The sequence below is a fragment of the Gossypium hirsutum genome, chromosome A09 (assembly GCF_007990345.1).
Source record: "Gossypium hirsutum isolate 1008001.06 chromosome A09, Gossypium_hirsutum_v2.1, whole genome shotgun sequence".
NCBI lineage: Eukaryota > Viridiplantae > Streptophyta > Magnoliopsida > Malvales > Malvaceae > Gossypium > Gossypium hirsutum.
In genome coordinates, this window is record NC_053432.1 from 77574428 (window position 1) to 77590240 (window position 15813).

Genomic DNA, 15813 nt, shown 5'->3' on the forward strand with positions numbered 1-15813 from the left:
CAATGTGTAGAATAAGGCTTTATAATAAAACCAAAATTTATGCCATTTGAATTTGATACGCCGTTAACAATCCTCTGCCACAAACAAAACTTAAAATGGTATTTGCATTGTTCTTTTGCAGAGCTGAGGTTGAAGGCCAACAATAACACCAACTTTTAGGGTTTGAATGCAAAATTCTGCACCTACCCAAGAAGTGTTTTATAAATAAATATATTCTATAACAACTCCTCCTGGATTTGACCTTCTGCAAGGGTTGGAAATATCTCATAAACATCCAATATTTAATTGATTATGATAAATACCAAAATGGTTAAAACCAAACCTCACCAGCAAGTTTGACAGCCAAGTTGGCTTCAGCATCAGCCTCGCCATTCAGTTCGTGAGCAAGAAATGTTGAAATTATGCAATGCAATAAAAAGACAAAAGGGGGAGCAAAAAGATGTTATTCATGAGAATGCAGTTCTGGAGCAATCGATTGACTAAATTAGAAAACACTGAAACAGTAAAATAACATTATTGCAAAAGCTGGTCTGACTTGACAACTATAGGTAAGACTGATCAAAACTGATGTTTTAACACTGCAAATTATTTACAAGGTCTCCTATCTAGGAGAAATATAAATCATCAGCCATCAGTTTTAATGTTAAAGTGTTGTTGGAAAATTTTATTTGTTAAGAATACAAATGTTTATATATATTTGTTAAAATTTTGAATGTTTTAATATTTTTATAAAAGTTACAAATATATATATATAATATAAAATTAAGTACTAATTTTATTATTAGATGTGAATTAACACACGCATCTAAAACATTTAATGTAAGTTGACGAATTCCGGTTTAGGCCAAATAATATATAAAAATGAAAATAAAATAGTGTAAGGTTTGGGGGTTTAGTACATCTTTAATTTCTATGTTTATTCCTTTTACATTTCTCCATCTTCATTCAAGCGTACGACCCATAATAATTTAGGAGGGTGATGGCATTTTTTTGCTTCTTTTTAATCAACTCAACTTTATTTCATATTTTGGTTTCCAACTTCGTATCTAACCCTAAATTCATACAACTATAAACTGCAGTTTAATAAATATAAGGACAAAAGTCAGTTTAGAAAGTTAATTTTGTACCATTCCAATATTAAAACCAAACATTGGGTGAAAATTCCAACCTATATATACACAATTATCAGGCTTAAGTCTTTTATTACTGTTGAATTGAAATAATTTTAATCTGTTATTGAAAGATGATCGCAACAAATTTGTTAATTATCTTATCTCTACAAAATCTATTATAATCAACAATAACCCAATACTACTCTTGATTTAAAAAATGCCTTCTACTCCTCCAGACCAAATGAACCCTACATGTTTTAATATATTTGGAATCTTGATTCATAAGATGGTGTAAATATTGAGAAATAAAATAATCATTTAAGGGAGAGGAAATTTTTGACATCTCATATGATTTGGTATTGGAAGAGCATATCTCCCTCTCCCAATGGCCTTCCCTTTGCCAGCCCTAGATGCCAGCCGAAGTGCCAACATATTCCCCAACCCCTTGTTATATTTTGACCTTTCAAGACCAGCACGTGAACATCTCTGCCATAAACAATATTTTACCACAACTTACTAAGACTATGTCAGCTGCACTCAACTACAACATAAATGCAGCTTCAAGAAATTATACAGTGGAAAAGAGAATGAAGCATGAGAAAGTCTTGTTGGCTTATGAAGCACAGACAGAAACACGCACCACGGTGATAAAATCATCCATGAAAAATAAGACACAAATACAATAAGTCACTATCCGCGAAGGTTGAGTTTGAACTCATCACCAGCACAGCAGAACCGCTCTAGATACAAATCGTGGAGTAAAATGCCCCAGACCAGCAAGTTAACCCTCAAGGAAAATTAAAATCTAATCTAAAGAGCCCTTTAAAATTCTGAACATTATAACCACAATGAAATGCTGAGTCTTATTTGGCAACGTGATTTGCTATTATCTTACTTCGCTTGAAACCTTCTAGCAGCAATCTTTTGGATTGCTCACTAAAGAGTTCCTGCTTGTGTTTAGTCCTATTTCTATACTCTACAATTTAACCACTGGATTATGTCATCCATTATAGTTTCTCGTTCCAGTTCAAAGAGGAGATCATGTAACAGGCCTTCAAATAATTTGATCGTTTTGTCTGTCGAGGCAGCTGCTTCATACAGTTTCTGAGAAGCTTGAGGATCAGTTACAGTGTCATCGGTGCCATGGAGAACAAGCAAAGGAACTCTCAATCTGTTCATATTCTGCTGCAAGTAGGATGTAGTTCTAAGAATTTCATAACCAGTTCTCACTCGGAGAGGTCCTGTATACACCAGTGGATCTGAATACTTGGCCACCAGCGCCTCTGGGTCCCTACAAACTGGCATGTTCTTTTTATTGGTGACACTGACTTGGTATCTAGGCAATAGAAATGATACAACTGAGGCAAATACCTGTCACAGGTAGAAGAAACAAAGAGATTATGAATGAAAATACTCATTGGTTTAGTCATCATATTAAACTAATGCCATTATTGCACTGTTTCATAATTTCACACCAAAATCGGATGAGATATGACTAATGGAATTCCTTACCACAAAAATCGGATGAGATGGCTGTATTCCTACAGCTGGAGAAGTCAGTATAATGCCTGATACTTGGGCTTCAATCTTTGGATCAAGTACCGCCTATAATGCAGAAAAGTTAAAAAGTTTAGCGGAACATTATCAAAAGATTTTAACGTTTTCCCTTTCCCGTTCAAGAGACATGTTATATGTTATTAACGTGTAAACATGTAGGTTTAAGAAAAGCAACAATAACAATGTTAATAAATGATTCAAAAGTTATAGGGGAACTACTATTCTTCATGAAACCTTACTTTAAGGACAATTGCACCACCAGTTGAATGACCAAAGCAAAAGCATGGAAGCCCAGGATTTTCAGCTAAAACCTTTTCAAGGAACATTTTCTGTAGCAAGGTGGAAGACAAATAAAGACATTATAGTTTGACGCAATATTTATTTCAAATATACTTTTGTAGCTGAACCTTAAAACACACCATATCGGCAACAGCATGATCAAGGGAATGAACATATGCATGTAGCCCATCGCTTCCACCATGTCCTACAGGATATGAGGAACAAATAAGTTTAAGAATGAAAACAACAATAAAATAGAAGCAGCCATCAAACGAACCACAAAAGATGAAAGCTTATAATCAACTGCCATTTAAAAGAAAGTTGCAAGCAAGCATGCATGGCATGGCATGGGGGAGTAATAGATTAAGTTAGAAAGCATACTGTCAACCACAAATACCAATCATGCTTGCAGATAGAGTGTTGTTGTTAATTTTTTTTTTTTTTTGGTGGGGGGGGGGGTAAGGGGGCGGAAGGGAACCCAGGTCTCGGTTGACTTATCACATAAATGATTTCAGATTATTTGAGGCATATGCTACCATGCTGCAAGATTCAACATTGGTCAGCGTGTTTGTCCCTTTGAAATTTTTTACCAGTGAAACTTCCATGTAATGTGGAAAATTCATCTAAACTGAAATCTGAGTAGCCAATAATGAGGAAAATATCTTCAAAAACCATACTTCTTGTTTCTACAGATCAGCTAAACAAGAAGACAGTTTTCACGGGTCTTGCTTACTATAAACACTAAAAAGTAAGCTTACTTATCAAGATGAGCTTCAAATGTTACTTCTTGGCACCAATGGGCTTCCCAATAGAAATACTCAAACCCCTGCAACATCCAAATATAGATGCATCGTTGAAGAAAAGGAGTCTCTATACCATGAACAACATTAAATAGAAGATAATCTGTGAAGGATTATCTGAAGGAATGAAGACAAGACTAAATTGGTTGTGCAGAAAGTTATTTTACAATTGATTTACACCAGCGTGGAAAACTAGCAGAAGCAACTAAAATGCCTTTCAAGACAAAGCATTCTTTTACCATTTGTGTATTCTCTTCAGTCACAAACACTCTAAATCCTTTTTCTTGTCTCTAGTCCACAATCAGATTGATTGTAAAAGTGATATGCAAGTAACACTTGTTAAAACATGATGCTCTAGGCCTAAACTTACGCCTATTCATGAATGTACTAAAGTAAAACTTAAATAGGACCTCAAGTAGTCGTTTGTTTCTTAACATACTAATTAGAGTCAGACATTTGTATTATTGTGGAGTCACCTAGAAATACATGTAATAAACAAGACGATCAATAATTCCATGATGTTGAGGCTGAACACACCTTTCCCCGCTAATCAAATTAGAAGGAAGCTGTGTTTTAGCAGTTCAAAACTTCACCAAAAAAGTTCAAATCAACAAAAGGTAATGCAGGCTTTTCCTTTTTCTTTAAAAAATGGAAACTTGTCTTTATGTCCAGGATGTCTGATGAAATGGTAAAATTCACCAGCGGCTTTAATTTTACTTTTCTGATTCTAGTTTCTATTAAATTTTAAATATGACCCGTTTCCCTTGATGTGAAATAAATTTAACACTTAGCTTCAAAGGATACATTGACTTGATTGTTGTCAGAAAAGCACTACGAAGGTAGAGTGTTGGACCTAGTTCCAGTAGTCGGGGTTCAAAACTTCAAATCCACATAACCTCAAATATATACAAGAAAAGAAGGACAAAAAAACCTTCTGAGCGCATAACAAGAACAATATACCTCTTCATCCTACTCTTTCCTTTAACTGAAAGAGTGGCCAACAATATTTAATCACTTGAGATAACAACGAAAAGAAATCACCATAAAAAACTTATACATATAAGAGGACCATAAGCAGTGCAACAAGAGAAGTAGCGTGGAAGACAGAAAAGAGGAATCTAAAGAGAGCAGTTCACCAGAAATGAGTCAAGTAGACCATACAATATGACCTCTGAATTTCTTTGTACTCACTTATATGAAATAGTCACTGAAAGCAAAAGTGAGGAGGAGGAGGAGGGAGGGGAGCGGATGCACATGCACTATGTAAAAAATAAATGACACACAACATAAATAAAAGACGGATTTTTGGGCAAAGCAGAATGTGATTTTGATGGTCAGCATATGAAACTTAAACTTACCAATCCAATCCATTCCATAGACCTTGAATCCATTGGCATTAAGCTGCTTTGCAAAATCACTGTACCTGCCACTGTTGTAAAAATCTAAACATCATAAGTAAAAGAAACAAAAAGCTACCCAATCAATTTAAAACCTCCTCTACAATGGCCTCAGATCCAAATAACAAACCTGTGTTCATTCAGGCCATGCAAAAGAACAACTACGCCCCTGCAAAAGATATGGGAATAACTCACTATCTAGGTGAACATAGTGGGAATTTGAACTTCAAAAGAAAACTAAAATTTAATAATTTAAAAGAATGTAATCAATAAATCAAAACAGGTTGGTAGAAATTGTAGAGGACTGTAGCTTGAAGCTAATTACAATAAATATTTTATTTTATTGCTAGAACAGAAGAAAAGGAATTTCTCATAACTCATTTAAAGGTTAAACTTTCAGATATGAAAAGTATAAAATTGATTATAGAGGAATTAGCACAAGCAAGTTCTCATCCCTCTAAGCTTCACTAAAACCAATGTGCCCAACGTGACTAAAGTTTGGCAAACAAATATAAATGGCTTAGCCTCCAGCCAGGATTTATCCATACAGAAATTTACACTTATAGCAAAGACAGAATTGAAACTTCTGCTCACAAAGGGTAATCTAATTTCAGGCCAATAGAAGTTCGATTTGTTGTCCTTTTTTCACATTCAACACTTTTAGTAAAATTTCTTTTCACCTTTTCATTTGTTTATTTTAGTTTCCACTGACATCAAGGTCCGCGGCACACTTCAAAAAGTCCTGGCTCAATATTTACCAATTCTCAAGCATTTGACAAGAATATCAATTCTTTGAACTATGGAAAAGCAATTTTATCAACTGAGCACTAGTGATAAAAGCATTTTATTTTATCAGCTATTCCTTTCGAAAAATTCAACTCGATAGAAAAATATGCCAAATTATGAGACTCTCTGGGGCTGATTAGGCACTGCCAAACATTTGACAAATACATGAAAAACTATGGCAGAGTATTGTAAATATCATCTCCACAGCAAGTGCCTTCCCAGCTACATTCAGAGCATAACGCAGACAAAAAGAGGTAGGGAACCATAAGCAGAAGCTTAGACATTTAGGGCAGGAATAATCATAAGAAAGCAGTCCTTGGGGCATGCTCCAGCAGCAGGTAGTGCTGTAAATGAACCAAGCTTAAACAAATGGGCCTCTGATCATGCTCAGTTCCTCAAAATCTTCACCAATGTTTGTTTATTTAGCTTGATAAACTAACATAAATGAACAAAAAACGGAACTGGTCATTTTACACTCCATTCATTTATAGCTCTAACAGCAGGGATTTTGTTTTTTGATCGAAGCTGCAGGGAATTATAGCCTGCAAACACGTTGTTTCTTTTTATCCATAGTTTTAACCACTAGTGTCATTGGAAACTCAACCATTTTTGCAGGCTTCTGTGAACTTTCCAAGTGAGGACAATAACCACAGTTTTTAGATATGTATCTCTTTAATTAATTGTTGTATTTTAAAATTTCCAAACCATTGACTCAAAGATGCAGAAGAAGCAGAGTTCCATAAATTAACTTCATACCGTTTAATTATTTTAAGAATAATAGAGACATTTTCTAGTGGGCTTAGGTAACATATTTTATTTGTTTTTTCCTAGGTTAAATAAAAAAAATGGTATAATAATCCAAAAGTGCCACTCCCAAAAGCTGAAATTTTGTTTATGAGAGCTTAACAAACAATAGTGATGATTCCTAAAAAAGCAATGTTCTTATTCTCTCGAATCTCAGAAAAAATAAATCCCATCACTCTGAACTAAATTTCAAAGCAGAAATGTATCTCATTTAAGCTCTGGAAAAGACAAAACAAATAAATAATCTCAAACTCAAAAACCCCAGTTCCAGAGCTATTTTCTAAGTAAATGAATTAAATAGAGAAAATAAATCATTGGCACCGGCTTAAAGAAAAGTGACCCAATAGTGTTACTCATCATAATTGACATATAAATTAGTACAACTTCTCAAAAAGAAAGGGAATAGTTAGTCAAAAACTAACCTGACTACGACGGAAACTGGGGTCCAAGACTGAGTGAATAACGTTTCACCTCGTGCACTAGTAAACAGCGAAAACTCCCTCACTGTGCCGTTATCATCGTCCTCAACCACCCTCTGGATCGCCAGTGATCGCCTGGCCGCGGCCTCCTGGTCCAAAATCACCGCCGCGCTTCTACGTAGCACCATCGCCGCCGGCACCCTCATCACAGCCGACGAAGAAGACGACCCTTTCCTCCGGCAGTCCTGTTTCTCGTCCTTTCCCACTTCCTCCCCGGAACAGATAGCGGAGGCGCGTCTTTGCCCCCGGAATGGCAAAAGCAAGAACAAAACGACAGCATTTAGCAGCAACAAGAGGCTCCTCAAAGCACGTAAGGAGAAGAGGGCGTTTATGCGGCCACTTGCTCCAGAGGTCAATGGCTCCACCGCCTCCATCCTTTCAGAAGCGGCTGATGATGAGATTAAGGGATTGGAATCCTTGGATAGACACTTGGGTTTCCAATAGTTTGGTTTCACATGAAATTGAGAATGTCCGTAAATTTTATTAAAATATAGAAACTTAGTTTCTCTGGGTATTGCAATCGTTCTAGTTGATGAACAGGTCATAAACGGAGAGAAACCAAATCAAAAGATATAAACAGAAACAAAATCGTCAAATACCCAGTCTTTTGTTATTCCTACAATTTGCTGAGGTTATCGGGAACTGGGAAATTGTAGCAGTACAAGCAGAAAACCAAACACGTTTCAGTTTGCAGGAGGAGAACAAAGGCAAGGCGTAGAGTCACGAAAATCAAAAACCAAAATGAGGAATGAATTGGATGCTTATCTGTAAGAATTTTTGGCAGAGAAAAAAGAGAAGAAGAAAAAAGAATCAAATTCTTGGTTTGCGTTTTAGTTTACTAAATTACTGTGGAAAAAGGAATATATAAGGGTTGAAAACTTGGGGGAAATCGTCAGCCAAATGGACGGTTCGAGAAATTACGGGTGAAAGACAAAAACAAAAATCAATTACGAGAAGATTCATGTTACACGTGTCGAAAGGATATGGTGAAGCACATGACGGTTATGCGGCGAAAGGCCAATAGGAGATTGCCCTACCAAAACAATTTTATCACAAGTGGCCGCGGATCATATATTTATTAATTTTTATTATTTGATTTATTATTGCCAGAAAGTTTTTATTTCGAGATTAATTTTGACATCATTAACATCTTGGTCACAAGTGTATCTAATCCCATTCTCTCCATTAGTTTTGGTCTTCTTTTTGACATCATTAACATCTTGGTCACAAGTGTTATCGGCCCAATAGAATACTTTCGTCGTTGTTCTTCTTTTTTTATCTCTACTTATTTCATCCATCCATCATAAATTATCTCTACTCCTACCATACTTTAGTTTGATGATTTCCACCGCTCACTCAAGGTTGAGCTCAAAGATTTGACGAAGACTTAAAAAAGTATCTACAGATGCTTTACAATAAGTTAGTTTCGGATAATGTTTGCATCCTATGTATTACCACAACTATTGACATTGAGTTAGCCTGTGTTTATTTTTTTATATACCGTCATTGCTTCCTCTTCGAGAAAAAAAGTTCATAACCCATGAGCTTTTTACCTCCACGTAGCATTGTTCTATCGGGCTTTCACCCATTGAGAAAAAATCTTCATTACTACCTCCCGTACAGAAGTGAAGCTAAAAGGGAAAACAGTGGTCCTAGTCCCCTAAAAATGAAAATTAACCTCTTTACTCCCTTGAGCATTTATAAAGTTTTAAGTATTTAATAGTGAAATCGTATTTTGACTCCTCCTAAAATTTAAAATTAAATTATACCCTCCCTAAAAATAAAAAGTTTATAATTTAATCCCTTGAAAATTGTAAAAATTTTACATTAATACTGTAACAGCCCGATTTTGGGCCTAGTCGAAACAATGGTTTCGGGACCACTATTTCGAGGCTAGAGAAAATGATTTTAGTATTATTTTATGTGTTATAATATAATTTTATAAGTGCGTGTAAATTTTGGTAAGTTAATTTTAGCAATTTCTAGTCTAATTTCGAAAAAGGACTAAATCGCGTAAAAGGTAAAAGTTGTGTTTTAATACCTAAAGGTGTTAAATTGCCTTGTATCTTAAATTGGGGGTATTTAAAGTGAAATTAGGCCGTTGAAAGTGTGATGGCCCCATGGGAGACAAAATTGTTGAAAGTCAAAATTAGGTGAAATTTGGTCACCAATTTTGACTAGTTTTATTATTAACAAATCAAAAAGAAAAAGCTATCATTTTTCTCTTCTTCTTCACCGAAATATGCATCAAAGAAAGGGCTTTGAAGCTGGAAAATTTCAGCAACATATTTCCCTTGCTTGTAAGTGATTTTAATGTCTTTGCTTGATAAATTTTACATTTTCGGAACCCCTAAAGCATGAGCTTTCATAAGAGGGGACTATTTTGAAAAATGATGAAGAGTCTAGGGTTTTTCCATGAGAGTAAATATGTTGTTTGCTGTGTTTTTATGGAAGATTATGAGTGCTAGTTGTCTAATAAATAACTTTTGTGAAAGAAATTGCATGAAAACACCTTAAAAATGACTAGATTGCTAAGTTGTAAAATGAGTTGTAAATGTGTGAAATAGTTGAAATTATGAGTTGTTATAGTTATGAAAATGGTTCATCTAGACTCAAGGAGTAAAGAAATGTGATAAAAATTATTTTACGAGCCTAGGGGTAATTTGGTAATTTTGGCAAAATATATGGGCAAAATTGTAAAAAAATTGTTCAAGTGTGTCAATGGACTAATTTTATCAGTACATTGTTTTAATAAGTTGAATATGATATTTTAGATGATGAAAATCGAGATTTGGACCTAGAACGGAAAGAAATCGATTAAGGGATAATTACGTCTTTTTTTTTCACCTTTGTGGTATCGAGGTAAGTTCATGTGTAAATAATGTAGCATAATTGTTATTTTTAAGTTATTGATGTTAAATATATGATATGCTGATTTTTATCATGAAATATATGCTTTGTGGTTATTTTCGAATAAAATGCAAGTTATGTGTATTATCTGTTAAATATAAAGTGCTACCGAGTATTGGTTTCGGTATTTTACGGAAGATGGCAAGGATATGTGTTCGAGGAAAATCCCGTTTGAACCTTAGGAATAGATTAGGATACAAGTGACATGTCACTAGGATGGTTGAGCATCCGAACTCGTTGAGTTGAGTCCGAGTTCACTTATGGATGCGAATGTTCGAACTCGTTGAGTTGAGTCCGAGTTCGTGAGATGTAACTAGGCATCCGAGCTCGTTGAGTTGAGTCCGAGTTCACTTATGGATGCGAACGACCGAGCTCGTTGAGTTGAGTCCGAGTTCACTTATTGGCGGGTTACATGGTAGCTTAGCTACATATGTGGCACTTATGTGCAAACTTTCCATGTATCCGAATTATATTCCGATGCGTTCAATGGGTAAAATTCTACTCAAATGGAAGAATACTTGAGATGAAAGGGACGTATTGGTAAATGTTGTGAAATGGATACTTTGAACAGGTATGTACTTAACCCTGGGGTTGAAAACTCGACATAACAACAATATGGTAAGATGGTAAATGAAAATGTGATATGAATGTCTCGGTGATGATTATACAAACGATGTTGTATTAATTTTGTGAACAATGATCATGAATGAGTAATTTAGCCTTGACAAATTTGAGTTACTGCAGTAGTGTAACTTTGAAAATACACTAAAAATAGTGGAAAATGAGTTAGAGGCAGAATAAAATATGGCATTAAAGCTTAATGAGTCTATTTTCACATGAAAGAAACAGGGGAAGAAAAAGAATTCCATATTGTGTGATATTTGAATTCTTGTGAAACAAGGTCTAAATAAATTCGAGATCCGCTTTTCTGACTTTAGAAATTCACCAAAAATTGTACAAAAATTACTAAGAGTCATACCTTACATGCATGGATTCCTTATTGAGTCTATTTTTAGGGGAAATAAACGGCATGGTCGTTGGAATTTTGTACAGGGAGAAATTCGGTTTGTAGTCTATAGGGTTCAGAGTGGTCATACCTTGAAACAGGGGAGACTTTAACTAATAAACTGTACTAATTGGCCCAAAAATTCTATAAAAAAAATTAGTAAGTAGAGATATGAGTCTAGTTTCAAGAGAAATAGATGAGAACATTATTCGAGTCTTGTACTATGAGATAATCGAACTTTAGTACAGAAGGGTCGGAACTGTCAGATAGTGAATCAGGGGTAACTTTGAGGAATAAACTGTACTATTTGGCTTAACCAAAAATTCTAGAAATTTTATGGAAGAAAGGAAAATAAGTCTAGTTTCAGGGAAAATTAACGGAACTTAATTCAGAGTTTCGTAGCTCCATATATAAATAATTTAGTGACCGTTGCTCAGAAAGACAGCTTGTAGTGAACTTGAGAATATGTTGTAAACATTGATAAAACAAGTTAATGAGTTGCTTATTGTTTTCATATGAACTTACTAAGCGAAAGCTTACCCCCCTCTTCTTTCCCATGTTTTCTAGAGTTTCCAGGTTAGCTCGGGTTGGAGGTCATCAGAGATATTATCACACTGTCGAGTTAACGCTATCGGCGTAAGTAAACTCAAGTGATTCTAGTCTATGGCATGTATAGGGTTTTAATGTGAGTATGTAATATTATGATTTAGCTAAAGGCATTGGCTTGTTATTAAGGTAGTATTAGTCAATGTAAATTGGCCTATGTCGGCTAATATCGTTATGGGCCCATATGATTATTCTTATGCATTTATGTTATTATCTCTTGTGATGTGGCTTACAACATGTATGCCTAGAGATTGAATTGAGATTCATTGATGAGCTAATAACTAATGCAGGATTAAGTGATTGGTAAATAGTTAATAATGCTTCATGAATGGTTTGTGGATATGATTATGCATGCTTTGTGATGGACATGAGGTTTGATGACATGTTGATAGCTATAGCATTAATATGGTAAAGATGAAAGAAAAACTTATTGTAATGGTTGCATGTGAAATTACCATGGTCATGTCATGTTAGGAAGGTTTAAGTGCCTAATTTTACCATGTTGTATGCTATTGTATAAGTATGCGTGCATGTGTTGTGAGTGTGACAAAATGGCTTGGAAAATAGCCTTGTATTTGTCCAGGTTTTGGACATGGGTTCGGGACACGGGCGTGTCCTTAGCACCTGGGCGTGTGTTCTATACCTACACGGGCGTGTGGAGCCTTGATACAAGAGATTTCCTAAGTTTTTCATGAGTTCTCGGTTGGGTCCCGAACCACCCCGAATGCATGTATTGGGCCTCGTAAGCTCGCATAAAGGACAGATTGCATGTGAAAAGAAAAGTTTTTAATTATTTGAGATTTCATGACCCTGTTTAGTATGGAAGTGTTAGTAAAAGTTAGGTAGCACCTCGAACCCAGTCCAGGCGTCGGATGCGGGTGAGGGGTGTTACATTTAGTGGTATCAGAGCATGGTTTAGTCGGTTCTCGGACTAACCTAGCGTAAGAGAGTCTAGCTATACATGCCATAGTATTACTGGTGATAGTGTGATATCTCTCAGTCCTAACAAAACTGTTGATTAAGACAGGAATGAGTTCCAACCGAGCAAATCTTGATAGAGATAAGAGTAAAGTTGAGATTATTGAATCATGCTTATGTTATGCTAAAAATTGGGAAAGGTATGAAAAGAAATCCATATTTTTTTTATATGAACTAGTATTCATTATGTGATACTCTTGAGATAAAGAATGTGAAAAATGCTTTTATGCATGTTAGTATTCATACGATGTTAAATGTCCAACTTGATTTGACCAAGTGTTTAGGAAAAGAAAGAAATTTGTTTGAAGTGAAAGAATGTATGTATGAATACTTTTATTGCATGATTAGTAATTAGTATATACATGAGGTTGACATTTATGTCTAGATTAATGAAGTCAAGATGCTGAAATGTTATGCCTTATAATCTTACTTACAGAATCATAAATGTCACAATAGCATGAAAGTTGTAATGAAAGATCAAATTGGGTGGAACGCAGGGAATGAGTACGATCGGTCACTAATGAATTGACGGAAAAGACTATGGTTGGACCATGATAATACATGAGATTTGTGTGCCAGTGTAAGACCATGTATGAGACATGGCATCGGCATTAAGACGAGGGCTAGTGTAAGACATGTCTGGGACATGCATCGGCCTCGAGATGTTAGCCAGTGTCAGACATGTCTGGGACATGTGTCGGCTACAAGATGTGCTAGTGTAAGACAGGTCTAGGACATGCGTTAGCACGGTTACATGTGTCAGTGTAAGACCTGTCTGGGACACGGCATCGACACAGATGGATGAGAGCTAGTACAATACCATAGTTGAACTATCGCATCAAGTAAACGATGTACTCAAAACCATAAGACGTTCTCCAATTTGATAAATATTGGCAAGTGATTAAGACTAAATATGGGAATTTGATAAAACATTAAGGGTAATTTGAGAAAAAGAAATGAAAGTTTTATTTATGATAAATTCACTTACGTTCAGCTAATATTCGTATGAAATAAAGTTGCATGTATTACTGAGATATGTGAAAATGTGTTTATAGCAAGTTGGAAATTTGAAATGTTTGAATCAATATGCGTAAAGCTATGTTGTTGTTGAATATGTATTTGCTTGAGAGTCAAAAGTTTAGAGGCTTTACAATCTTCGCCCCCTTACCAGAATAGAGTTATACGATGAGATTCTCGAGAGATATGTTGCATAAGCTTGCAAAAGTGAAACTGAAGAGTACAAAAATGGAATAGTATGAGATTAGCGAAGACAGAATTAGTTAGAGGAATAATGTTGGACTTGCACAGATGTCTGAGTATGACGAATTCAATTAAACAAAAGTGATGGCTATCTTTCTCTTCTGAGTATTCTATGTTTTCCTCAATTTTGGGGAATACGTATGGTTATCCCTTTCGACTGAAAATTCTATTGTGTGAGAATGCTAGTGACTGTGATATTAGATGAAAAGTTCTATTGGTCCAGTTAGTTATGATCTACATTTCCCCATCTCTTCAGATTTCTATTCTGATATATTGGAATGAAGTTGACAGTAAAAATCTATGTAAGATTATTCTGATGTTCTATTGACTATGGTTTATATATGCGAGAATTATATTATCTCTGTTATGAGAAATTCTAGAGCGTACAGACAGTAGTTTCTTTCTGGTTTTCTCTAAGGGATTTTCCAGATCATCTATATTATTTTCTTCTGGATTATATTCTCGGATTTTTGGTATAGTATATCTTGGAATTTCTTATATTAGCTTTTCTCTCGTTCTTGTTTCGAGAATTATCAAGCTTGGCTTATCTTTACGAGTAATCTTTGACTTGCGATATTAGAATCTTTTATGATTAAGCTTCTGGCTCGACCATAAAAGTGTGGGGATTTCAGTGTCGAGATTTCTTTAAAATTCCTGGGGTAAAGAATGGTTATTCTACAAAAGTAAATCTGAGTTATGTGCATTTAAGTTTATTATCTGGTCTGAGAATACCGTTACGTGTTCCTTGGTAAGTAGTCATACAGTCAGAAATGATGAGGTTTTATTCTTGAAAGTATGTTATGGAAACATATTAGTTGGATTTCTCTTGTTCGATGGATGTTATAAGTATAGTTATCCTAATTAATAAAGAAACCACATCTATGAAGTTGGAATCATTTGATTCATGTTAGTAAAGTTTCTAAACAGTTGATGATCAGAGTATAGAAATGTGGCTATAAGTGGTAAATTAAACAAGTACAGCATGATTCGACTTTTAATTTGGAATTGCAGGGAGGATTTGATTTCTGGTTTCTATTACTATTAATTCAGAGTAAGATTTCAGTACTGAGAAACTCTGGGTATACAGAGAATTGAGTACAGAGTTCACAGCAGTATCTTGTCTATTCGTTCAAAGGATGTTGAATTGTCTATAGGGTAAAGCTGAATATCAAATGTATTTGAGATTATTATTGTCAGTGATGACAGTGGGAAGAAAATGAGAAAGTATTGTTATGAATTTTGTATCGGGATGTCTCTCATTCCAAGAAAAAGGAGGGATGCAAGTCGAATTGTGATAGATTGATGATGGAAGTCCACATGATTATTTTAGTATGTACAGATATATTATTCGACAGATGTGACTGAGTTGTATGTTTCTGAGTTTATAGTTCCAAGAATGTCAGTCTCCAGTGTTTCAAATTGAGCTCCGAGGTTTATACCTCTACTATGGAAAAGCTATAGGAAATCTTGAGTATGAGCTTGTGCTGAGTTGTTTTGTAAGTTGTGAGAAAAAGATATAAGTGACTCGTGAAAGTAAAGAGCAACTTTTTCTGGTAAGATTTTCGAGGACGAAAATCCCTAAAGGGGGGAAAAAATGTAACAGCCCTATTTTGGGCCAAGTCGAAACAGTGGTTTTGGGACCACTATTTCGAGGCTAGAGAAAATTATTTTAGCATTATTTTATGTGTTATAATATAATTTTATAAGTGCATGTAAATTTTGGTAAGTTAATTTTAGCTATTTCTAGTCCAATTTCGAAAAAGGACTAAATCGCGTAAAAGGTAAAAGTTGTGTTTTAATACCTAAAGGTGTTAAATTGCCTTGTATCTTAAATTGGGG

General features: G+C 35.0%; 1 protein-coding gene across 1 annotated transcript; it reads right to left on the reverse strand.

The window, feature by feature from the left end:
- Nucleotides 1–1700: 1700 nt before the first annotated feature.
- Nucleotides 1701–8059, reverse strand: LOC121206235 (monoacylglycerol lipase). Its single transcript, XM_041076916.1, has 7 exons — nucleotides 7158–8059; nucleotides 5276–5314; nucleotides 5107–5177; nucleotides 3089–3153; nucleotides 2909–2998; nucleotides 2625–2717; nucleotides 1701–2483 (listed from the first exon to the last, which is right to left on the reverse strand). Exons 1-7 carry the CDS (start codon nucleotides 7757–7759, stop codon nucleotides 2082–2084), a joined length of 1362 nt encoding a protein of 453 aa, XP_040932850.1. The 5' UTR covers nucleotides 7760–8059; the 3' UTR covers nucleotides 1701–2081.
- Between the last annotated feature and the right edge of the window lie 7754 nt (nucleotides 8060–15813).